Source organism: Gymnoscopelus braueri (genome assembly GCF_963280865.1).
Source record: "Gymnoscopelus braueri genome assembly, chromosome: 23".
Lineage (NCBI taxonomy): Eukaryota > Metazoa > Chordata > Actinopteri > Myctophiformes > Myctophidae > Gymnoscopelus > Gymnoscopelus braueri.
Window position 1 is genome coordinate 1043535 of NC_137625.1, and position 27008 is coordinate 1070542.

Consider the following 27008-nt stretch of genomic DNA (forward strand, 5'->3'; position numbering starts at 1 on the left):
GCCCATTCCCCTTTAACGTGACAGTTGAGCTGGTGGTTCCAGTGGCCTGGAGAAGTTAGTGTCTGCAGTGAAAACACAGCATTAAAGCACTTTAATGACTCGAGCTGTTAAAGTCACGTGTCAGGTGAGTTAAAACTATTAACTAGCTGTTAAATGACATTATTGTCAAAGTGTTTCATAGAATAATGTCTTTTTCTCTTATGTTTTTACCTTGGTGGTTAGCTTAGCAACGTTAGCATGTCTACCTGCTACACTATAGCAACGTTAATGCTATTTTAACCTTTGTTATTGTTGTTATTATTGGTAGAAATGTATTATAAATACAAACACAAGCAGTTCATAGGAAACACACCGAACTGTTCATATTATTTAGTCCAATCTGATACTTGGTAAGTTTAATGTAAAGTTATCAGGCTATATTTGTCTTTTATTACATTTGTAAACACAGTAAACTTCAGGATATCAGTTATATTGTTTATCAACAATCAGATAAATAGTTGTAATAATTAATAGTAGTTTATTGGTCACTGAACTACTCATACATCTGTACTAACAACAACCTAGTGGTGTAAAGTAACTAAGTACTTGTACCTTTTTAATTTTGAGTTACTTTTTTACTTTACTGGAGTATTTCCTATTTTCAATACTTTTACTTCTACTCCACTACATCTCAGAGGCAAATATTGTACTTTTACTCCACTACAATTATTTGAAAACTTTAGTTACTAGTTACTTTGTGGATTTTGATTATTATTAGAAAAAATACATCAACCACTTCAGCCCTATGTACATTTAGGCCATTTGAAAATAGCAGATCTACAAGCTCACAAAGCGTTGCGATGCGACACATTGTGAGCTTGTAGATCTGCTATTTTCAAAACATTTTCATACATTTGAAAACTTGTGAAATGGGGCATTCTACACAATGAGTACTTTCTACTTTAAGTGCATTTTGATACCAATACTGTTGTACTTTCACTTGTAACAGATTATTATTATATTGCAGTTGGGTGACAGTTGTCATGTCATTGTAATAAAGTGACAGTTAGTTTGGTGACAGTTGTCATGTCATTGTAATAAAGTGACAGTTAGTTTGGTGACAGTAACAGTTGTCATTGTAATAAAGTGACAGTTAGTTGGTTGACAGTAACAGTTGTCATTGTAATAAAGTGACAGTTAGTTGGTTGACAGTAACAGTTGTCATTGTAATAAAGTGACAGTTAGTTTGGTGACAGTAACAGTTGTCATTGTAATAAAGTGACAGTTAGTTTGGTGACAGTAACAGATGTCATTGTAATAAAGTGACAGTTAGTTGGGTGACAGTAACAGATGTCATTGTAATAAAGTGACAGTTAGTTGGGTGACAGTTGTCATGTCATTGTAATAAAGTGACAGTTAGTTGGGTGACAGTTGTCATTGTAATAAAGTGACAGTCAGTTGGGTGACAGTTGTCATGTCATTGTAATAAAGTGACAGTTGGTTGACAGTAACAGTTGTCATTGTAATAAAGTGACAGTTAGTTGGGTGACAGTTGTCATGTCATTGTAATAAAGTGACAGTTAGTTGGGTGACAGTTGTCATTGTAATAAAGTGACAGTTAGTTGGGTGACAGTTGTCATGTCATTGTAATAAAGTGACAGTTAGTTTGGTGACAGTAACAGATGTCATTGTATTAAAGTGACAGTTAGTTGGGTGACAGTTGTCATTGTAATAAAGTGACAGTTAGTTGGTTGACAGTAACAGTTGTCATTGTAATAAAGCGACAGTTAGTTGGGTGACAGTAACAGTTGTCATTGTAATAAAGTGACAGTTAGTTTGGTGACAGTAACAGTTGTCATTGTAATAAAGTGACAGTTAGTTGGTTGACAGTGACAGTTGTCATTGTAATAAAGTGACAGTTAGTTGGTTGACAGTAACAGTTGTCATTGTAATAAAGTGAAAGTTAGCTGGGTGACAGTTGTCATTGTAATAAAGTGACAGTTAGTTGGTTGACAGTAACACTTGTCATTGTAATAAAGTGACAGTTTGGGTGACAGTTGTCATGTCATTGTAATAAAGTGACAGTTAGTTGGTTGACAGTAACAGTTGTCATTGTAATAAAGTGACAGTTAGTTTGGTGACAGTAACAGTTGTCATTGTAATAAAGTGACAGTTAGTTGGGTGACAGTTGTCATGTCATTGTAATAAAGTGACAGTTAGTTGGTTGACAGTGACAGTTGTCATTGTAATAAGTGACAGTTAGTTGGGTGACAGTTGTCATTGTAATAAGTGACAGTTAGTTGGGTGACAGTTGTCATTGTAATAAAGTGACAGTTAGTTGGGTGACAGTTGACATGTCATTGTAATAAAGTGAAAGTTAGTTGGGTGACAGTTGTCATTGTAATAAAGTGACAGTTAGTTTGGTGACAGTAACAGTTGTCATTGTAATAAAGTGACAGTTAGTTGGTTGACAGTAACAGTTGTCATTGTAATAAAGTGACAGTTAGTTTGGTGACAGTAACAGTTGTCATTGTAATAAAGTGACAGTTAGTTGGTTGACAGTGACAGTTGTCATTGTAATAAAGTGACAGTTAGTTGGTTGACAGTAACAGTTGTCATTGTAATAAAGTGAAAGTTAGCTGGGTGACAGTTGTCATTGTAATAAAGTGACAGTTAGTTGGTTGGCAGTAACAGTTGTCATTGTAATAAAGTGACAGTTAGTTGGGTGACAGTTGTCATTGTAATAAAGTGACAGTTAGTTGGGTGACAGTTGTCATTGTAATAAAGTGACAGTTAGTTGGGTGACAGTTGTCATTGTAATAAAGTGACAGTTAGTTGGGTGACAGTTGTCATGTCATTGTAATAAAGTGACAGTTAGCTGGGTGACAACATGACCATCATTCCTGTCTGTTTGAGTCATCATGGACACTCAGTCTTAGTTCTGCTTCAGGCAGCATTGTGTCCTGTTGTCAGCAATAAGTCTTGTGTCACTTGACTGACAGGAGGACACGTTAGAGAGTAAATGTCATCGGTTATGGATTGATGGACGGCCTTTTTTAGTCGTGTCACGCGGTGGTTTCTCAAAGGTTTTCATGTCAAGGACCCCCCCACACATTGTCCATGTAGTGTTTGGCCCTCCTGTTTGAAAAAAAGGATTTGTGTCAGGGACCCACCCCGCCTAACAGAAGATTCATCAACAGTTCATTAAGTATTGAAAATAGCACACCCAGACACGTCGTGGAGCTTGTAGATCTGCTGTTTTTACGAATAGCCCAAAAAGAAAATAGTGTTTTATCCTGCTCATTCTTACCTGTGAACTATTAGGGGTTTAAACCATACGGTAGTTTGTATCGATTTTGAATTCCAACAATACAGCTCTAAGCGTAGTAAGCGGTGATGCAACTTTGATGATGCAGAGGGCCACTATATATTTCCACACTCACTCCAGAGGGTCACATGGCATATACTGTCGGGCCATTCTATGTCACACAAAAAATGGCAAAAATAGCAGATCTACAAGCTCAAAACGCATCGCAGTGCGACGCGTTTTGAGCTTGTAGATCTGCTATTTTTGCCATTTTTGAATTGGAATCCTGATTTTCTTTTTGCTATTTCTTAATTGGAATCCTGAAAAGTGACATTTTTATTTAATTTCAAATGCATTTAGTTATAGTTATAGTTATGTTAACTTTATGAACTTAAATACAAATACATTGGACCAGCAGCGGTTCCGGTTAGGAGACACAAAGGAGACTCTTTTTGTCTCCTACTGGAACCGCTGCTGGTCGTCACATTATTGTCTTAGGAATAAGAGACAAACTAATACATATCCATGAATTCATGTCTCCATGAGGTGACTGATACATAGAGAAGCATACTAACACTATGTACTATATGTGTTAGTATACTATATATACTAACACTTATGGATGCACCGAATATTCGGCCACCGAAACATATCGGCCGATAATGGTTAAAAAATGCATTTTCGGCTTTCGGCCGAAAGGGTTTTTACGCCGAAAAAATATCACCGAAAGACACCGAAACATATCGGCCGAAAGAAACCGAAACATATCGGCCGATATCACCGAAAGACACCGAAACAATGCTATATTCAAAAAATCTTGGAATAAAATCTGGAATAATCTTATTATATAATTATATAAATGTTTACATTTTACAATCTTTCAGCAGTCAGTCTGGAATTAATGTATGCATTCAAAAGTGCTTAATAAATGTTTTATGGACCCATAATAGTGATTATTATTGAAGTTGCCATAATCAGGTAGCTGATCAACATTGGTAAACAAATAAATTAATTATATATATTTATCATATTCGGCCTTTCGGTATTCGGTTTTCGGCCAACTGTTTTCTATTTTCGGCATTCGGTTTCGGCCAAGAATTTCCCATTCGGTGCATCCCTACTAACACTATATACACTACTATTCTCACATTATTTATCTGTGGGGCCGAGTCAAACTAAATGTAATGCCTACACTTCCACCCTTAGTTTGACTCGGTGGGGGGTTCCCAGTTCCAATATGATTATTTTGGGGGGCCTGAAAAGTTTGAGAACCACTCGACTGACTTAAGGAATACCGTTGTGCTTGGCCAGTAGTCTGGGTCATAATGGTTCTTGTAGAGCGCTGGAGGCGGGGTTTCGCGTGGAAACAGATCTTTAGTTTCATTTGTTCTTCAGTCTCGGGGTCTTTCTGTAAGGAGCCTAGCGGGTCACAAGGAACCGGAGCGGATTTGAGCCGGAGGCCGCTGTTATGGAAGGGCTATAATGAGGCTCTTGTTCTCCCAGTGTGTGTGTGTGTGTGTGTGTGTGTGTGTGTGTGTGTGTGTGTGTGTGTGTGTGTGTGTGTGTGTGTGTGTGTGTGTGTGTGTGTGTGTGTGTGTGTGTGTGTGTGTGTGTGTGTGTGTGTGTGTGTGTGTGTGTGTGTGTGTGTGTGTGTGTGTGTGTGTGTGTGTGTGTGTGTGTGTGTGTGTGTGTGCGTGCTGTGGTTTTCAGTGCACTTCCCTCACCCTTTGACCCAGATAAACAGACAGTAGCATTTATTCTCTTATCAGCTGTTTTATCTCCCAAAAAACTTGGGGTTGTGAAATCATCTTATTTGATGTTGCTCACACACACACACACACACACACACAGTAGGGCTGGTAAATTAATATTTGAATATTCCTCGAAAATATATATATATTGTTTGAATGTTTATTTGACAGGGACAATACAAAAAAACAATAAAACAAACAAAATATATGTTTTATTGGATCCGAGCACTTGATACATCGTTTTTTCTATTGTCCGTGTCAAATAAACATATATATAGTTTTTTAAATAATAATATTTTAATATATTCGATATTCGGCCAATGTTTAAGACCAATATTTGAATATCATTTATGAGGAATGTTACCCGCCCTAACACAGTCACGCACGCACGCACGCACGCACGCACGCACGCACGCACGCACGCACGCACGCACGCACGCACGCACGCACGCACGCACGCACGCACGCACGCGCGCACACACACCACACCACACCACACCACACCACACCACACCACACCACACCACACCACACACTCAGTCAGTCAAAGTGAGGAAAAAGAGGGACAGACAACAGATGTCTGTCCCTCACTCCACTGTCTCTAGGAGACAACGTGTCTTACTGTATGTACAGTAAGGAGACAACGTGTCTTACTGTATGTACAGTAAGGAGACAACGTGTCTTACTGTATGTACAGTAAGGGGACAACGTGTCTTACTGTATGTACAGTAAGGAGACAACGTGTCTTACTGTATGTACAGTAAGAGAGGCTGAAGAAGAGACAACGTGTCTTACTGTATGTACAGTAAGAAGAGGAGACAACGTGTCTTACTGTATGTACAGTAAGAAGAGGAGACAACGTGTCTTACTGTATGTACAGTAAGAAGACAACGTGTCTTACTGTATGTACAGTAAGAAGAGGCTGAAGAAGAGGGGAGAGGCGGTGAGACGCAGTGGTGGAAGAAGTACTCAGATATTTTACTTAAGTAAAAGTAGCAATACCACAATATAAAAATACTCTGTTACAAGTAAAAGGCCTGTGTTCAAAATGTTACTTGAGTAAAAGTACAAAAGCATTGGCATCAAAATAAGTACTAAAAATGTTTGAAAATAGCACAAGCTCACGACGAGCTTGTAGATCTGCTATTTTCACATAGCCTAGGTATAAAATAGGGCTGAAGTGGTTAATATATGTTTTATAATAATATTATAATTTATATCAGCAAAGTAACTAGTAACTAAAGTTTTCAAATAATTGTAGTGGAGTAAAAGTACAATATTTGCCTCTGAGATGTAATGGAGTAGAAGTGAAAGTTAATTTGTGTTGAAAACTGGAAATACTCAAGTAAAGTAGAAATACCTAAAAATTAAGTACAGTACTTGAGTAAATGTACTTAGTTACTTTCCACCACTGAGAGACAGTGAGATGTCAATGGGGCCGCTGTGGCTTACACACACACACACACACACACACACACACACACACACACACACACACACACACACACACACACACACACATTTTGCGTGCGTGCGTGTATATATATATATATTTAAAAGCGAAACATTTTTATTCAAATCTTTGCTACTGGGAGTCACAAAACATTTTCAGATGGGGGTCCGTGGCCAAATGTTTATAATTTTAGGGGTCCTTGGCATGAAAAGGGTTGAAAACCACTGGTCTAGACCAGTGGTAGGCAACCTGAGGGGGGGGTGTGTGTGTGTGTGTGTGTGTTTGTGTGTGAAGGAGTGTTCAGAGTGAACTATAGTAGGGGGTACTAAGCACAAAAAATGGCCAAATCGTTACGCGGCGGATAAAAGCACCAAATTTGGTACACGCACTCTTTACGATGTATCTCATCATCTCAGAAGGGGTGCCCAAAAATTTGGACCCATTAAAGGGTTTTTTAAAGGAAAAATCAAAAATGGCCGCCAGAAATGACCCATGATTCCTAAAAGTTGATATAATTCTGACATTTTGGCTGATTGTGCTAAATATAACTTTTACATTTATAGTAAATAGACTGATATTAAAGGATTTGGCAAAAATAACCCATGAAAAATGTCTTAAATATTTTTTAAACAACTCTAAATGCCCAAAATTGTCTTAAAAACCACTCTGAATAAGATGACCTTCCACATTAATCCTTTTCTAAGTGATATATTGTCAATGCCAAATATACTTAATTGTTTTCTAAAACTTTTAAAAGACCCTATGAATGATTACCAATACATAATATATTGTACAAATCTTCATATGACCAGAGATCAAGCCCTATATTGGGGCACAACTCCATAGCGTTTTAATGCCCCAAAAATGTAGGAGAGTGTGGGAGCAGACAGGTTCTCGTGCTTGGAGTGTGGGAGCAGACAGGTTCTCGTGCTTGAAATTAAACAAAGTTGCAACCTTGTGCGGGAAAGCAGAAGATCAAAGACACACACACCAGCACCCCCCCCCCCCCTTAAAAACGGTCTGGGGGGCTCACAAAAGCCTGAGTAGACGATAAAATGACCCAAAGTTTTTTTGAAAGTGAAATATCCCTTTAACATGTTGTCCCTGCTACCTGCATGTCACACAGTTAACATGTTGTCCCTGCTACCTGCATGTCACACAACAGTTAAGATGTTGTCCCTGCTACCTGCATGTCACACAGCAGTTAAGATGTTGTCCCTGCTACCTGCATGTCACACAGCAGTTAAGATGTTGTCCCTGTTACCTGCATGTCACACAACAGTTAACATGTTGTCCCTGCTACCTGCATGTCACACAACAGTTAAGATGTTGTCCCTGTTACCTGTATGTCACACAACAGTTAAGATGTTGTCCCTGCTACCTGCATGTCACACAGCAGTTAAGATGTTGTCCCTGTTACCTGCATGTCACACAACAGTTAACATGTTGTCCCTGCTACCTGCATGTCACACAACAGTTAAGATGTTGTCCCTGTTACCTGTATGTCACACAACAGTTAACATGTTGTCCCTGCTACCTGCATGTCACACAACAGTTAAGATGTTGTCCCTGCTACCTGCATGTCACACAACAGTTAAGATGTTGTCCCTGCTACCTGCATGTCACACAGCAGTTAAGATGTTGTCCCTGTTACCTGCATGTCACACAACAGTTAACATGTTGTCCCTGCTACCTGCATGTCACACAACAGTTAAGATGTTGTCCCTGTTACCTGTATGTCACACAACAGTTAACATGTTGTCCCTGCTACCTGCATGTCACACAACAGTTAAGATGTTGTCCCTGCTACCTGCATGTCACACAACAGTTAAGATGTTGTCCCTGCTACCTGCATGTCACACAACAGTTAACATGTTGTCCCTGCTACCTGCATGTCACACAACAGTTAAGATGTTGTCCCTGCTACCTGCATGTCACACAACAGTTAACATGTTGTCCCTGCTACCTGCATGTCACACAACAGTTAAGATGTTGTCCCTGCTACCTGCATGTCACACAACAGTTAAGATGTTGTCCCTGCTACCACTAAGTGACTGTCACTTCCTGTTTCAGATTTTTTTGGGCACCCCTTCTAGGATGTCTTAGGATGACCCAAGGGACATGTGTGCCAAATTTTATGCTTTTTGGAGATTCTTTTGGTGTCTTTTGAGTCAACGGTCAACAGTTTAGGTGGCCATTTTGGATTTTGTCCATAACTCACTTCCTGTTTAAGATTTTTTTGGGCACCCCTTCTAGGATGTTTTAGGATGACCCAAGGGACATGTGTGACACATTTTATACTTTTTGGAGATTCTTTAGTTGTCTTTTGAGTCAATCGACAACACTAGGCGGCCATTTTCAATTTGGTCAATAACTCACTTCCTGTTTCAGATTTTTTTGGGCTCCCCTTCTAGGATGTCTTAGGATGACCCAAAGGACATGTGTGCCACATTTTATGCTTTTTGGAGATTATTTTGGTGTCTTTTGAGTCAACGGTCAACAGTTTAGGTGGCCATTTTGGATTTTGTCCATAACTCACTTCCTGTTTAAGATTTTTTTGGGCACCCCTTCTAGGATGTTTTAGGATGACCCAAGGGACATCTGTATCAAATTTCATGCTTTTATCCGCCGCGTAACGATTTTTCACTTAGTACCCCCTACTACTAGAGGAAGTATAAACTCTAGTCTGCTGGTCTTTTCACACAACCAGTATATTCTTTAGTTTTATTAATGTAATGTTTACCCTGTAGCACTGCAGTGCTTCTCAAACCTTTTCATGACAAGGACCCCCAAAGGGACACGTATTAGCCCACGGACCCCCATTTGAAACGCTTTTGTGCCCGGGAACCCCAGAAGAGAAGATTTATGTTTAAAAAAAAATTCAAAGCTATTCAAAATTTCCCAAATATTTTTCTACCATTTTCAAAAATAGCAGATGTACGTAGATCTGCTATTTGTGAATAGCAAACACATAAATGGATAAAGTGGTTGAAATGATTGTGATGCTATGTTAAAGGGATATTTCACTTTAAAAAAGAGAATGTGGGTCATTGTATCGTCTAATCAGGCTTGTGTGAACACCAGACGGTTTATAAGTTGCTTGATTCAGTATTTAGATATTTGATATTCATTTTATCAGACACGCCCCCTTCCTATACAAACCCATTGTAACCTCAAACTCCATTTTAAACATGTTAGATTCATCTAAAACACCGTCCTTGGTTCTGGTGACTGATATCGTCCTTCTAATACGTGAGGAGACCGTGTTTTCAAAATGACTTTTTTCATTCATTTTGTTAAATCTTTTTATTGTATTTTTTCCCCTTCATTTCCCCCCAAAAATATTACCATACAATACCTACGTATGAGGGTAGAGGACCGAGCTATGGTTGTGTATTATGAAATACATGAAATGTACTGTAACGTCAGAGCCCAAAATCTATGCCAATTAGTCGGGCCGGTCCGAGCCTCGGGCTGAAGAAAAAAATAAAAAAAATAATACTAAATCTATTACCCCCAAAAAATAATGTCCACTACCCCTACCGGCCGAACGGTAAGGCCAACGGAAATATCAGTGGATGTGCTGGATGCAGCTCAAAGTGAACTTTACTCAAGTATCTAGTTTGTCACCGTCCGACCTTCCTAGCTCGTGTTATTAAAGGTTTCATGACGTTCAGTTTTACAACGCATTAAAAGTCTTTGTCATGGTCCTTCAAACGTGTATAACATTTATTTAACAGAAAATTCCACTCCAGTGATCCATTGCAGGTGTTTTTCTCTCACATTTCTAAAGCCTTTTCAACTGCAATGAAAAAAGAAATCTTTGCCTGCGGGTGTCGCTGTTGAGGGATTTTGCCTGTCAATCATCACCTCTGCTCCGCCCCCCCCCCCCCCCCAAAGAAAAGGATAGGGGAGGGGAGGGGCGAGGAGGAGAGTGGGCGGGATTAATGACCTGTGACTTCACTCTCCAAGGGCCAATCACAGATTACTTTTCAGCCTAATTTTTCAGAAAACCCCAGACCACAGAGAATCCACTGAATGTTCAAAGTTCAGGTTTTTGGGGTGTAATTGAGGTCATAAAACCCCCAAAAAACATATATTAAAAAAAGTGGAAATGAGTGTCATAGAACCTTTAAAGAAAAACGGGCGTCAATGGCCAAAACTCAATCGAAAATCAGCGATAGTGGAACAGCTCAGTTCAAAGCTTGTTGGATGAGTGACTTTGAGGACATTAAGCACACAGTGACACCTTTTCGGGTTTTCGGGCCTTAAAGTATGGTAATAGTTCAGGCCGGGCTGGCCCAGTAGGGCCCAGTTAGGGCCAGGCCTTCATTTTCAGGCCCCTTTGAGAACTCTAATATGGAATACATGACAGAACGTTTCCTCTCTCTCTCTCTCTCTCTCTCTGCAGGTGAGGGAACCAGCAGCAGCAGAGGCGCCCCCTAGTGGCCCATCATGCCCCCAGCAGTGTGAGGTCGTTCCCAGTGAGAACCTTTGGTGCTGAGATCCTGATCCTGGAGGTCAGGGAGAGACTGGAGGTGAGGGAGATCCCGGAGATATTCGCTTAAAAAAATATATATATATATATTTAAAGATTTGCACACATTTTCAAGATTTTTCAATAATAGCAGATCGAGTGCCACACTATGAGCTTGTAGATCTGCTATTTTAGAATAGCCAAAGCTAAGTGGCAGTGGTGGAAAAAGTACTCAAATTCTTTACTTAAGTAAAAGTACCAATACTGCAATAAAAAAATACTCTGTTACAAGTAAAAGTCCAGAATTCAAAATTTACTTGAGTAAAAGTACAAAAGTATTGGCATCAAAATGTACTTAAAGTATCAAAAGTAAAAGTACTAAATATTTGAAAATAGCAGATCTACAAGCTCACAACGCGTCGCGGTGCGACGCGTTGTGAACTTGTAGATCGGCTATTTTCAAATAGCATAGGTATAAAATAGTTCTAGAGTGGTTAATGTATGTTTTATAATATAATAATTTATATCTGCAAAGTAACTAGTAACTAAAGTTTTCAAATAATTGTAGTGGAGTAAAAGTACAATATTTGCCTCTGAGATGTAGTGGAGTAGAAGTAAAAGTATAGACAATTGAAAATACTCCAGTAAAGTAAAAGTACCTCAAAATTGTACTTAAGTACAGTACTTGAGTAAATATACTTAGTTACTTTACACCACTGCTAAGTGGTTAAGATCTGACACTATGCTATAACTAATTTAGCTGGGGACCCCCTGGTCTGTGTTTTGGGGCGAGTGTTTTGGTATCCGTCTGTGTGTAACTGGGAGCTCTGTGTGTAACTGGGAGCTCTGTGTGTAACTGGGAGCTCCGTGTGTAACTGGGAGCTCTGTGTGTAACTGGGAGCTCTGTGTGTAACTGGGAGCTCCGTGTGTAACTGGGAGCTCTGTGTGTAACTGGGAGCTCTGTGTGTAACTGGGAGCTCCGTGTGTAACTGGGAGCTCTGTGTGTAACTGGGAGCTCTGTGTGTAACTGGGAGCTCCGTGTGTAACTGGGAGCTCCGTGTGTAACTGGGAGCTCTGTGTGTAACTGGGAGCTCCGTGTGTAACTGGGAGCTCCGTGTGTAACTTGGAGCTCTGTGTTTAACTGGGAGCTCTGTGTGTAACTGGGAGCTCCGTGTGTAACTTGGAGCTCTGTGTGTAACTTGGAGCTCTGTGTGTAACTGGGAGCTCCGTGTGTAACTTGGAGCTCTGTGTGTAACTGGGAGCTCCGTGTGTAACTTGGAGCTCTGTGTGTAACTGGGAGCTCCGTGTGTAACTGGGAGCTCCGTGTGTAACTGGGAGCTCCGTGTGTAACTTGGAGCTCTGTGTGTAACTGGGAGCTCCGTGTGTAACTGGGAGCTCCGTGTGTAACTTGGAGCTCTGTGTGTAACTGGGAGCTCCGTGTGTAACTGGGAGCTCCGTGTGTAACTGGGAGCTCTGTGTGTAACTGGGAGCTCTGTGTGTAACTTGGAGCTCTGTGTGTAACTGGGAGCTCCGTGTGTAACTGGGAGCTCCGTGTGTAACTGGGAGCTCTGTGTGTAACTGGGAGCTCTGTGTGTAACTGGGAGCTCCGTGTGTAACTGGGAGCTCTGTGTGTAACTGGGAGCTCCGTGTGTAACTGGGAGCTCTGTGTGAGCTTGTCATCATTCTCAGCCAGGATACAAACTCTGTGTTCAGCAAAACAAGCTCAAGTTTCACACTAAGACAGTTGTATCGTGGCCTAATTTTTTCTTTTCTTTTTACAAATCCTTTTATTGAGTTAAAAAGTATTTTTCTTTTTTTTTAGTTAAAGTATTTTTCTAAAAAAGGACTGAAGTTTCAAACAAAGACACTCTCTCTCACTCTCTTTCCTTTTTGTCTTTTTAACGTTATTTGTTGAGTGAGTGTCGTGCTGTCATAAATGTTTGGATGTTGTGTTTTTAGAAGTATATTGGGTATTTTAGTACAAAGAAGTTTGACTCTGGTAAGGTGAAATCAGACTCCTCCAGTCAGCACTGACCCACGGTTATTGTAGGCCAAAGATATTTTGTAATGTTCAAGGTTTTTTTATTACATATTGTGTACATGAGAGTAAATATTTTGTAGCAGCAATACAATTATAGCCTGACACACACACACACACACACACACACACAACACACACACACACACACACACACACACACACAGACACACACACACACACACACACACACACACACAGACACACAGACACACACACACACACACACACACACACACACACACACACACACACACACACACACACACACACACACACACACACACACACACACACACACACACACACACACACACACACATATGTATGTATGTATATGTTTTAACGCATCTTCTCTTCCCTCTCTCTCTCTCTCTCTCTGTCTCTCTGTCTCTCTCTCTCTCTGTCTCTCTCTCTCTCTCTCTCTCTCTCTCTCTCTCTCTCTGTCTCTCTGTCTCTCTGTCTCTCTGTCTCTCTGTCTCTCTGTCTCTCTCTCTCTCTCTGTCTCTCTGTCTCTCTGTCTCTCTCTCTCTCTGTCTCTCTGTCTCTCTCTCTCTCTCTCTCTCTCTCTCTCTCTCTCTCTCTCTCTCTCTCTCTCTCTCTGTCTCTCTGTCTCTCTGTCTCTCTGTCTCTCTCTCTCTCTCTCTCTCTCTCTCTCTCTGTCTCTCTCTCTCTCTCTCTCTCTCTCTCTCTCGGTCAGGGAGGAGGATGTGGAGGCGGAGCTAGCATGACGCACTTACTCCACCTGTCCATGAGGCGGAGCTGTTGAGAGGAGAGAGAGTGTCTGTGTGTCATGGACGACTTCACCACCAGAACCTATGGGACCAGCGGCCTGGACAACAGGCCTCTGTTTGGAGAGACCTCGGCCCGGGTCAGTACATAATGTGATGTGTGTGGGGGGGGGGGGGGGCAGTGAGCACGTACTGTATTGCAGTGGTTCTCAACCTGTGGTTCAGGACCCCCATGGGGGAGTGGGGGGGGGTGCTCATATGACAGTGAGATGTTGACAGTTTAAAGACTTTTTTTTTATTACATTTTTTTTATCCCGCGATTTTTGTAACCCATTATTTTTCACCCGGTGCCAATTTCCTAAGTGATCCTGGGCGCTACACCAGCCCTACACCAGCCCTACACCAGCACTACACCAGCGCTACACCAGTCCCCCACAGTAGGGAGGCCAGGGCCGAGCTCATGCTTCCTTCAGGCATGAGAGCCAACTGACCTTCTTGTGCCGCCACCCCCGTGCCGCCACCATGCCCCCCCCCAGTTTAAAGACTTTTAAGACCTTTTTAATACCAAAAAAAAAAGAAAGGGCATTACTGCATCAAAAGTAACCAACAAACTACACTATAAAAACTGGTCAGACAGGTTGGCCACATTGTGATATAGTGTAAGAAAGAGGCAACATTTTTAAATAGCAGATCTACAAGCTCACGTGTGTGTGTGTGTGTGTGTGTGTGTGTGTGTGTGTGTGTGTGTGTGTGTGTGTGTGTGTGTGTGTGTGTGTGTGTGTGTGTGTGTGTGTGTGTGTGTGTGTGTGTGTGTGTGTGTGTGTGTGTGTGTGTGTGTGTGTGTGTGTGTGTGTGTGTGTGTGTGCGTGCGTGTGTGCTGTGGAAGGAACGGCCAAAGCAAGAGAAAGAAGGGACTCTTGTCTATGGGCAGTGGTGGAAAAAGTACTCAAATTCTTTACTTAAGTAAAATTACCAATACTGCAATATAAAAATACTCTGTTACAAGTAAAAGTCCAGAATTAAAAATGTACTTGAGTAAAAGTACAAAAGTATTGGCATCAAAATGTACTTGAAGTACCAAAAGTAAAAGTACTAAATATTTGAAAATAGCCGATCTACAAGCTCACAACGCGTCGCATCGCGACGCGTTGTGAGCTTGTAGATCTGCTATTTTCAAATAGCCTAGGTATAAAATAGGGCTAAAGTGGTTAATGTATGTTTTATAATGTAATCATTTATATCTGAAAAGTAACTAGTAACTAAAGTTTTCAAATAATTGTAGTGGAGTAAAAGTACAATGTTTGCCTCTGAGATGTAGTGGAGTAGAAGTAAAAGTATTGGAAATACTCAAGTAAAGTACAAATACCTCAAAATTGTACTTAAGTACAGTACTTAAGTAAATGTACTTAGTTACTTTACACCATTGTCTATGGGGCGGGGCGATGCTGAATATGGGCTGTCATGTGACTTTGTGTCATGTGACTTTGTGCTGACGTTGGTCCATCGTCAGGCTCATGAGTTTGATCCACTTTTCAGTCGTTGTAGAACCGTCTGTTCTCACAACGTTTCCACCACGAGTCCAAGTCCGGCTCGGTTGTTGTTTACATCTTCTCCTCCTCTGCATGTTGAGGTTCAAGATAGTCTCATAGGATTATCCTGTAATAATAATAATAATAATAATGCATTTTATTTATATTTCACTTTACATTTGAAACAAAGCTCAAAGTGCTCACCCTCCCCTGTGCCAGTGTTGGCACCGTGCCTCAGGTTTAGACCATGGGTTCACCGTGCCTCAGGTCTAGACCATGGGTTCACCATGCCTCAGGTCTAGACCATGGGTTCACCGTGCCTCAGGTCTAGACCATGGGTTCACCATGCCTCAGGTCTAGACCATGGGTTCACCATGCCTCAGGTCTAGACCATGGGTTCACCGTGCCTCAGGTCTAGACCATGGGTTCACCGTGCCTCAGGTCTAGACCATGGGTTCACCATGCCTCAGGTCTAGACCATGGGTTCACCGTGCCTAAGGTCTAGACCATGGGTTCACCATGCCTCAGGTCTAGACCATGGGTTCACCGTGCCTCAGGTCTAGACCATGGGTTCACCGTGCCTCAGGTCTAGACCATGGGTTCACCGTGCCTAAGGTCTAGACCATGGGTTCACCATGCCTCAGGTCTAGACCATGGGTTCACCATGCCTCAGGTCTAGACCATGGGTTCACCATGCCTCAGGTTTAGACCATGGGTTCACCGTGCCTCAGGTCTAGACCATGGGTTCACCATGCCTCAGGTTTAGACCATGGGTTCACCGTGCCTCAGGTCTAGACCATGGGTTCACCGTGCCTCAGGTCTAGACCATGGGTTCACCATGCCTAAGGTCTAGACCATGGGTTCACCGTGCCTCAGGTCTAGACCATGGGTTCACCGTGCCTCAGGTTTAGACCATGGGTTCACCGTGCCTCAGGTTTAGACCATGGGTTCACCATGCCTCAGGTTTAGACCATGGGTTCACCGTGCCTCAGGTTTAGACCATGGGTTCACCGTGCCTCAGGTTTAGACCATGGGTTCACCATGCCTCAGGTCTAGACCATGGGTTCACCGTGCCTCAGGTTTAGACCATGGGTTCACCATGCCTCAGGTCTAGACCATGGGTTCACCATGCCTAAGGTCTAGACCATGGGTTCACCGTGCCTCAGGTCTAGACCATGGGTTCACCGTGCCTCAGGTCTAGACCATGGGTTCACCATGCCTCAGGTCTAGACCATGGGCCTCAGGTCTAGACCATGGGTTCACCGTGCCTCAGGTCTAGACCATGGGTTCACCGTGCCTCAGGTCTAGACCATGGGTTCACCGTGCCTCAGGTCTAGACCATGGGCCTCAGGTCTAGACCATGGGTTCACCGTGCCTCAGGTCTAGACCATGGGTTCACCGTGCCTCAGGTCTAGACCATGGGTTCACCGTGCCTCAGGTCTAGACCATGGGTTCACCGTGCCTCAGGTCTAGACCATGGGTTCACCATGCCTCAGGTCTAGACCATGGGTTCACCATGCCTCAGGTCTAGACCATGGGTTCACCGTGCCTCAGGTTTAGACCATGGGTTCACCATGCCTCAGGTCTAGACCATGGGTTCACCATGCCTCAGGTCTAGACCATGGGTTCACCATGCCTCAGGTCTAGACCATGGGTTCACCATGCCTCAGGTCTAGACCATGGGTTCACCATGCCTCAGGTCTAGACCATGGGTTCACCATGCCTCAGGTCTAGACCATGGGTTCACCATGCCTCAGGTTTAGACCATGGGTTCACCGTGCCTCAGGTTTAGACCATGGGTTCACCATGCCTCAGGTCTAGACCATGGGTTCACCATGCCTCAGGTCTAGACCATGGGTTCACCGTGCCTCAGGTCTAGAGACCATGGGTTCACCATGCCTCAGGTCTAGACCATGGGTTCACCATGCCTCAGGTCTAGACCATGGGTTCACCATGCCTCAGGTCTAGACCATGGGTTCACCATGCCTCAGGTTTAGACCATGGGTTCACCGTGCCTCAGGTTTAGACCATGGGTTCACCGTGCCTCAGGTTTAGACCATGGGTTCACCATGCCTCAGGTTTAGACCATGGGTTCACCGTGCCTCAGGTTTAGACCATGGGTTCACCATGCCTCAGGTTTAGACCATGGGTTCACCGTGCCTCAGGTCTAGACCATGGGTTCACCGTGCCTCAGGTCTAGACCATGGGTTCACCGTGCCTCAGGTCTAGACCATGGGTTCACCGTGCCTCAGGTTTAGACCATGGGTTCACCATGCCTCAGGTCTAGACCATGGGTTCACCATGCCTAAGGTCTAGACCATGGGTTCACCGTGCCTCAGGTCTAGACCATGGGCCTCAGGTCTAGACCATGGGTTCACCGTGCCTCAGGTCTAGACCATGGGTTCACCGTGCCTCAGGTCTAGACCATGGGCCTCAGGTCTAGACCATGGGTTCACCGTGCCTCAGGTCTAGACCATGGGTTCACCGTGCCTCAGGTCTAGACCATGGGTTCACCGTGCCTCAGGTCTAGACCATGGGTTCACCATGCCTCAGGTCTAGACCATGGGTTCACCATGCCTCAGGTCTAGACCATGGGTTCACCGTGCCTCAGGTCTAGACCATGGGTTCCCAAACTTTTCAGCCCGCGACCCCAAAATAAGGCGGCCATTGACTCGCGACCCCACCTAAACCTGGAGGTATATTTATGCACATAAACTTGCACGTTCTGTGCGCATTTGAAAACGTATTAAAATGGTAAAACGTACTATTTGTAATCATTTTAGGTTGTATTTCATCCATTCTGTTGAATTTAAAATTAAAATAATATTTTTTTTTTAAACGTTTTTTTTTTTTTTTGATACGACCCAAAATTATTTCGCGACCCCACCGTCAGTCTCCCGCAATCCCAAGTGGGGTCGCGACCCCAACTTTGGGAACCCCTGGTCTAGACCAGTGGTTTTCAACCCTTTTCATGCCAAGGACCCCTAAAATGATATACATTTTGGCCGCGGACCCCCATCTGAAAATGTTTTGTGCCAGGGACCCCCAGAGGCAAAGACTTGCATAAAAAATGTTCGAAAGATATGTATTCAAAGATTTGCACACGTTTTCAAGATTTTTCAAAAATAGCAGATATACATGAGCTTGTATATCTGCTATTTTTGAATAGCCCAAAGCTAAGTGGTTGAAATGATTGTGACGCCCCCTGGTCCCCCCCCCCCCCCCCCCCCAAGGACCACTGGTTGAGAACCACTGGTCTAGACGTTATTGCGAGAAAGATAATCGTTCATGTTTGTGTCTGATTTAACTTATCTTCTCTTCCCCCACTCACTCTCTCTCTCTCTCTCTCTCTCTCTCTCTCTCTCTCTCCTCCCCCCCCTCTTCTCTCACTTCTGCTGTGATCAGGACCGGATCATCAACCTGGCCGTGGGGGGATTCACGTCTCTGGTCGTTCTGGTGAGTAATCAACCAAAACATCTGGAAAAACATCTGCACCTGTGAGCTCTGCTACAGCATAGACAGACCACAGTGTCTATATATATATATATATATTTATTTATATATAGAGTGTTCTCAGATTGAGGTAGAGATACCAGGGACTGTATTTGTTCTCACTTCTGCTCTTTAAACGCTGTGAGATCCTCCATATAGTCTCGAGCCTCATCATCCCTCCATCCGTCATCCCTCCATCCGTCATCCCTCCATCCGTCATCCCTCCATCCGTCATCCCTCCAGCCATCGCCCACAAGAACTCACCATTTTGGCCATTTTTTCCCGTTTCCTACAAAAGAAAAAATATATATTTCAAAATATTTTCACAATGAAAAATTCAGAGGGTAAAAAAACATTCTTCAAAATAAATTAATAAAATCAAAGGAATCCCATGAATAAGACAATACAATTAAAATGTTTTTGCTCCAGAGACCCAGAAGACAAAATAGCAGATGTACAAGTTCACAACGTGTCTCATTGTGACGTTTTTGTGAGATTTTTAGATCGTCTATTTTCACTTAGTTTGGGTCTCGGGGAGACGTCAACATTTTTCCCTAAACGTCTGTGAAGCGTTGCTGTAGAATACATTACAGAAGAATGAATGAAAGATTTCAGTTAAAAATGTTTGCTCTAAAAATATATAGATATATTCAAAGATTTGCACACATTTTCACGATTTTTCAAAAATAGCAGATCTACAAGCTCATAGCGCGGTGCCGCGCTATGAGCTTGTAGATCTGCTATTTTTGAATAGCCAACATCATGTACATCACATGTGTTTTGTATTTGTTGATGACATTAATTATTGTGTAAAAAATGTTATGCTAAGTTGATGAATTGAATAGATAGAACCACAATGGAAACAAGTCCCCAGGATTTTTTTTTTTTTGTGTTATCCTTTTTAGCGTGAATTCATGGATATATATATATGTCACAGTACGTTTGGAGAACCAGTACGATTGAAGACAGAGCGCTCGTTTTTAGGCACGGGGCTTCGGGGCGATGCGGGGCTTTTCGAGACAGGGTTTATTAGCGAGGCTCGCGAGGAGGAGGAGCTCCTCCTCCTTCTCCTTCTCCTCCTCCGTGTGTGTGTGTGTGTGTGTGTGTGTGTGTGTGTGTGTGTGTGTGTGTGTGTGTGTGTGTGTGTGTGTGTGTGTGTGTGTGTGTGTGTGTGTGTGTGTGTGTGTGTGTGTGTGTGTGTGTGTGTGTGTGTGTGTGTGTGTGTGTCAGGGAGAAACTAAAACAAAAGCCAGCAGAACACAATAAAAGTATCTTAACAGTCCACCTGATTCGAATGCTATCTGCATTGAATGGGGAAATAGGCGAGTTTATTAGACCTTTGAATGGGCGAAATAGGCGACCTACTTACCTACCCACGATTTATCAGACCATTCATTGGGTGTTATCAAGACATACTAACCTACCAACTGACATGACTTAATAGTTCAGTTTAGGTTTCGCTTTTGGTTTTGGACCCTGACGGAGGCGCGCAGTCACAGGCGAACTGTCACCCCGTGAAGGACCACAGAGGGAGCTAAGGCGACCGAGTTGCCGTCCTGAACGGTGTGACGTTCGCCTGTGCCTACTCAGCGCCGTTTGAGTTATGTACCGATAGGCACAGAATCGTAAATATTGTTGTGCGGACTGCTCCGCCTCCAAGTAGGTCAGTAGCTCCTGAATGAATGGTCTGATAAATCGCGGGTAGGTAGTAGCCTATTTCGCCCATTGAAAGGTCTAATAAACTCGCCTATTTCCCCATTCAATGCATTGATAGCACTCGAAGCCGGTCACACACGCGCGCACGTGTGTGTGTGGTCGCGGCAATATATGCTTGTGCACAAGCCTGGCTTGTGGCTCCCTCTAGTGTTGCTTCTACAGAATTGCTGGGTGGGTGGTAAAAACGAGCGAGCCTTCTTCAATCGTACTGGTTCTCCAATCATACTGTAACATATATATATATTTTTTGTCTCATTCCTAAAAGACAATAATTTGAGCGGACCGGTAGCTTAGGCATCTGTTTCCGGTCGGAGAAACAAAGGAGACTCTTTATTGTGTCTCCTACCGGAAGCGCTGCCGGTCATCAAATGGTTGTGTTGTTAAGCCGTGACGTTCCACACCGTCAGAACAACCTCCGGGTCCAAGTGTGTGTTTTCCCACTATGCCACAGTGCTGTGTCCCTCGCTGTTTTAACACATCTGACACTAAAATAACCACTAAAGTGCTAGCCTGGGCAGCATATCTTTTCGGGTCTATGATCCGGTCGGGAGCGAAAGTAACTCTACGTCACCAGGCGGCCAGATGAGCAGATCCGGAAAGACTTCACCCTGAAATAGGTCCGTCCTAATAAAATCCTTGATGCAGCGTAGTTTAGTTTATTTTTTAAATATAAATGTGAGTGCACTTTCCGGAGACTATTTAGTGTCTGTATTATCCCAGTGGGGACATTCTATTCCATTTAAATAGGGATTAGGGAACCAAAACAAAGCGGCTCCGCAAAACCGGATGGGCAAAATCCGGAAAGAGAATTATTCGTATTATTTATTTCTTCATTAGGCGTGGCCCAGACCGGATCACACGGGTCTTTAATAACGCACACCAGGCTTTGTGGCACACCAGGGACCAACGTGGCATCTTTCCATGGGGGGGCAGTGTTGCTGCTTGGAGCATCAACACAAACTCAACAAAGTTGCAGAACCATATGTTCAGGTGCCTGTCATATTGGGTGATTCTGGTAATTTTTTTGGAGGCGCTACCCACGCGTTTAGCTGTGTTGCTCATTCCACGAATGCACGATCCTTACAAGCTGTACCTCGTTGTTAAGGTGACTAATCAACGATAATAATGATATAAAACACAATACCAATTGGTATTGTTGAAGGGGAGAAATAATTGACCGAAGTTACGTTTCCGAACTTTTTTTGAGCAGTTTATATATATATATATATATATATATATTTATATATAAATACATATAAAAATAAATATTATAATGTTAACACATTGGGTGCCAGAGGTTTATTAAAATACTATACGTTGAGTGCCAGGATTTTTAACCATTTTTGAACCTTTTTCAAGTAGTCACAAAATATTTTCAGTGATCACCGTCCTCACGGTGATCACCTCATTACACACATAGAGGTCTCGTACAATCGCGGGGAAAATTTTTAAAACATTCGGTAATCCGTTCCATAGTTGCAGCCAGTTGAAAATAGTTAAAAATACATTGTAAAAAAAAAAAGTACACAGGAGCCGAGATACAGGCTTTTGAAGTCATAAGTTAACCAGGAAGTGGATTGGAGTCTAAATCTTTGAAAAATGATATCTCCTGGTGCTGTGAAGGAAAAAAATAGCCTACTTTGTACTGTCTATGATATTAGCATTAAGACCCTTTTACAACCCTCAATGGTTCATTTCTGAAAAAGGAGGTTATTGTAAAAAGATTTACGGGTTCCAACATGTTTGTTTACAATGAAGAGTGGAGGTGCTGGTGCCTTTTGGACCCGGACGGGACGTCGGACAACAAAATGACATCAGACTTAAAAACCGAATTGTCTTAGGAATGAGAGAAAAACTAAACAATATCCATGAATTCAAGTCTCCATGAGGTGACTAGTCCATAGGGGAAAATGTTTTTTTGGGGGTGAACTCTCCCTTTAATGTCTGACCGTACCTCTGTGCTGTTTTACATTCCTGAATAATAAATATAATAATATATAATAAAAGTGTTCAATCAAATCAATGGATCCTAAACGCTCAGCGTCCTGGTGTTGTCGCCCCCTACAGGTGACGGTGATCAGCTCCTTCGTGTTCCCCTCCATCCCTCCTCTACCGCTCAATGTGTTCTTCTCTGTGTGTATCCTGTTGACCTGTGGGTCCACCCTAGTGCTGGTAACACACACACACACACACACACACACACACACACACACACACACACACACACACACACACACACACACACACACACACACACACACACAGTGTGTATCCTGTTGACCTGTGGGTCCACCTTAGTGCTGGTAACACACACACACACACACACACACACACACACACACACACACACACACACACACACACACACAGTGTGTATCCTGTTGACCTGTGGGTCCACCCTAGTGCTGGTAACACACACACACACACACACACACACACACTCACACTCACACACACACATACTCTAGGGCTGCACGATATGGACCAAAAAAATCGATCGTCACTCAGAGAAGAAGCATCTGATGTGACGTCCTTCTAAAAACCAGGAAGTCATCCGCTTCCTGGATGTGATTTTCAGAAAAACATCTGTAACTTAGTTTCTTTTTTTTTGCATTGAAAACCACTAGATTTCAGCGACCAAAGCCCCAAAATGGCGGATTGCGGTTGGAACGTTATTGTCCCTGTGGATTCACAGATCCCTCCGCCTACTCACTTTTTTGTGTCTTTTTTTTTCACAATGTATCTTCCACGGCGTTTCAAAACGATCGTTGATTTAAGGTCATTACGCTGGCACGGGGATAGAAAACTATGTTTAATATCTTGGCAGTAAATGTGTTAAACATCGTTTTTTATCCCCATGCCAGCGTAATTACCTTAAATCCACGATCGCTGAAACGCTGTGGAAGATACATTGTGTACAAAAAAAAAAAAAAAGTCCCCTTGGGTAGGCGGAGGGATCTGTGTATTCAGAGGAGGAGGAACATTCCATCCGCCATTTTGGGGCTACGGCCCGCTGTAAACGGGTGGTTTTCAATGCAAAAAGAATAAACTGAGTTACAGCTGTTTTTCTGAAAATCCCATCATTGGGATGAATAGTTTTTTGCAATGACGTCACATACTACTTCTCTGAGTGACGATCGATCATTCCAAAGCTGTGTTAGGGCGCCCCTTGTGGAATAAAAAAAATTAAAAATGTTTTTTTGGAAAGAACGCATCAATGCGATCTTGGCAATCAACGTGTTAAACAGGCTCTGTAATCAAGTGCAGGTGTTGCCAGTGGCAACAGCTTTGGACTGTGTCTCATGAGAGCTGGAGGTCTGTGTGCGTTTTGACTTGTATTCATCATATTTATTTATCGTACGCTAAAGTGATTGGCACGACTAAAGCTACTGATAATAAATATGGTTTGTTATGAACTCCACGGATGTTCAGGACATCAGTTATTTGAGCTCACGTCAGAACTCCCTCGGCAACCGGTGGCACCTAAGTACAGGACTTGGGCGCTACAGTAAACTAGGATCACAGAACCTACTGAATCAGAATCAGGTTTATTGTCACATCACAGCTGGTTTACAAGGTAAAAAAGTGGTAGAAATTCATTTTTTGTACATCGTTCCCATCGCAAAGTTATTTCCATAGAAAGAAGAGGGGGAGGAAGAAGAAGAGGGGGGTGGGGGGGGCAAGTGGGAAGGAGATCAAACAAGAGAACAACAAGGCCAAACAAGTTATCTACATATTTACAAAGTACCTGAGATAAAAAATATGACTAAGGTGCCTGAGCATAGCAGCAATGTATGTATACTGTGCATGATATACTTATGGACGTTAAGGTGCTTAGGGAAAGACAAAAAAGCACAATAAAAAGACAAAAAGTCAGTGCGTTCTACATGGGATTAAGGTGCATAATGCACCTAAGGTGGACTGACCCTGGTATAATCCGCAAGTAGCTCCATGACGGAAAGTCCAAGTCATTTGTCCCTGGTATAATCCACAGGTGTGTTCAGGAAGAGCAAAAAAAAGTCTGTAAAGACTATAGGATGCCAGGTCAACAAATGAACCTGGTATCCTATAGTTTTTACTGATGCTACAGCTTCTGTGATCCTAGTTTACGGAGACTGTAGCGCCCAAGTCTACATAACATAATATAAGTCATAAGAAAATGTATTTCAGTTTTTTCTCTCTCTGTCTCTCTCTCTTTTTGTCTCTCTCTCTTTTTGTCTCTGTCTCTCTCTCTGTCTCCCCCCTCTCTCCTCTCTCTCTCTGTCTCTCTGTCTGTCTCTCTGTTTCTCCATCTCTCTGTCTGTCTGTCTGTCTGTCTGTCTGTCTGTCTGTCTGTCTGTCTGTCTGTCTGTCTGTCTGTCTGTCTGTCTGTCTGTCTGTCTGTCTGTCTGTCTGTCTGTCTGTCTGTCTGTCTGTCCGTCTCTCTCTCTGTCTCTGTCTCTCTCTCTGTCTCTGTCTCTGTCTCTGTCTCTCTCTCTCTCTCTCTCTCTCTGTCTCTGTCTCTGTCTCTGTCTCTGTCTCTGTCTCTGTCTCTGTCTCTCTCTCTGTCTCTGTCTCTGTCTCTGTCTCTGTCTCTCTCCTCTCTCTCTCTCTCTCTCTCTCTCTCTCTCTCTCTCTCTCTCTCTCTCTCTCTCTCTGTCTCTCTCCACAGATATTCTGGTATCGTCAGGGTGACTTGGAGCCAAAGTTTAGGAATCTCATCTACTACAAGCTGGCCTCTGTGGTTCTGCTGTGTCTGTGTGCCAACCTCTACTTCCATGGTGTCACGTAGAGCGAGAGACACTCACAACCTCTACGTAGAGAGAGAGAGCGAGAGACACTCACAACCTCTACGTGGAGAGAGAGAGGGAGAGAGACACTCACAACCTCTACGTAGAGAGAGAGAGAGAGAGAGACTCACAACCTCTACGTAGAGAGAGAGAGAGAGAGAGAGACTCACAACCTCTACGTAGAGAGAGAGAGAGAGAGAGAGACACACCCTCTTCCTCCATGGAGTCATGTAGTGTTTCTCAAACCTTTTCACGTTTTAAAAAAAATAAATTGTGCGAGGATTCAAAAAAAAAATAGCAGATCTACAAGCTCGTAGCGCGGCACTCGGTGCCGCGTTACGAGCTTGTAGATCTGCTATTTTTTGAATAGCCCAAAGTGTAAAAGGTTAAAGTGGTTGAAATTATTGTGATGCCACTTTTAACACATTTTGCTGGGGACCCCTTGGAACACCAGCCCCCCCCCCCCCCCTCCTCCCCCCCAAGGACCCCTGGGGGTCCCTGGACCCCATCTTTGAGAACCAACGACGTAGAGAGAGAGACACAGAGACACAGAGAGAAGAGACCTTTGACCCACAGACCAAAGAAGGAACAGTGGTTTATTCCTTTATTACTTAGAGACACACACACACACACTTAGAGACACACACAAACACTTAGTGGCACACACACACACACACACACACACACACACAGTGTTGAAGAACACACCTTTCCCCAGTGGGACCAGATGGAGACAGACTGGACGTTGTACGTGGTTGACTTTGAACACGTTGAGGACGAAGAACCAAAAACCTTCCCCCCCCCCCCCCAAAAAAAACAACAACAACCACGTGGGACACACGTTCCACCAGCAGGGGGAACCAGAGCCCCATGAGACTTTGAAGGTTCCGATGGGACCCGAAGAAGAATGGAGTTGGGTTACATTGTTTGTTACACACACACACACACACACACACACACACACACACACACACACACACACACACACACACACACACACACAATGTACTGTTGTAGAATGTGAGGACCATGTTGTCATGGATACCATGACAACATGGGGTCAGGGCTGGGCAGGATGGACTCAATTAAAGGAATAGTTCACCCCCAAAATGACTTTTCCCCCCTATGTATCAGTCACTCCATGGAGACTTAAATTCATGGATATATTTTTTTTAGTTTTTGTGTCTCATTCCTAAGACAATCATGTGACGACCAGCGGAAAGACGCTAATGTCTCCGGTAGGAGACACAAAGTTGACACTCTGTGTCTCCTATTGGTACCGCTGCCGGTCATCACATTATTGTCTTAAAGGAATGAGACACAAATGTAAAAAAATATCCATGAATTCAAGTCTCCATGGGGTGACTGATCCATAGAAACTAAAATTTGTTTTGGGTGAACTATCCCTTTAAACCTTGATTTGGACAGTGATGACGTATTGTGACGATATCGTTTATTTTTATTTTCCAACAAATAGCTACATTTTATAAACCACTTTTCAAAGTATGAAATAGCCAAGCAGTTAACCCATTAAGACCTGTGATGTTCCAAAAAAAGAAATAGCAGACGTACAAGCTCACAGCGCGGCAGTGAGCTTGTACGTCTGCAATTTTTTTGAATAGCCAACGCAAAAAAATAAATAATCTAAAGTGACCCTGATGCTTTAAATGGGTTTTAAAGACAATTAACTCATTCACTGCCAGAGTAAATAAATAAATCAGCCACTGCCAGCGATTTTTCGTTTTTCTTACCTTTTTTTTCAACTA

General features: G+C 42.9%; 1 protein-coding gene across 2 annotated transcripts; it reads left to right on the forward strand.

Annotated features, from left to right (window-relative positions):
- On the forward strand, nucleotides 1-25517 carry tmem243b (transmembrane protein 243, mitochondrial b). 2 transcript variants are annotated; one of them, XM_080420713.1, is made up of 7 exons: nucleotides 1-124; nucleotides 10902-11028; nucleotides 13706-13876; nucleotides 18671-18721; nucleotides 22541-22645; nucleotides 25125-25269; nucleotides 25317-25517. In XM_080420713.1, exons 3-6 carry the CDS (start codon nucleotides 13799-13801, stop codon nucleotides 25242-25244), a joined length of 354 nt encoding a protein of 117 aa, XP_080276839.1. In that variant the 5' UTR covers nucleotides 1-124; nucleotides 10902-11028; nucleotides 13706-13798; the 3' UTR covers nucleotides 25245-25269; nucleotides 25317-25517. The 2 variants fall into 2 exon arrangements, with proteins under 2 accessions (XP_080276839.1, XP_080276838.1); XM_080420712.1 differs by having other exon boundaries at nucleotides 25125-25517.
- Nucleotides 25518-27008: the final 1491 nt, after the last annotated feature.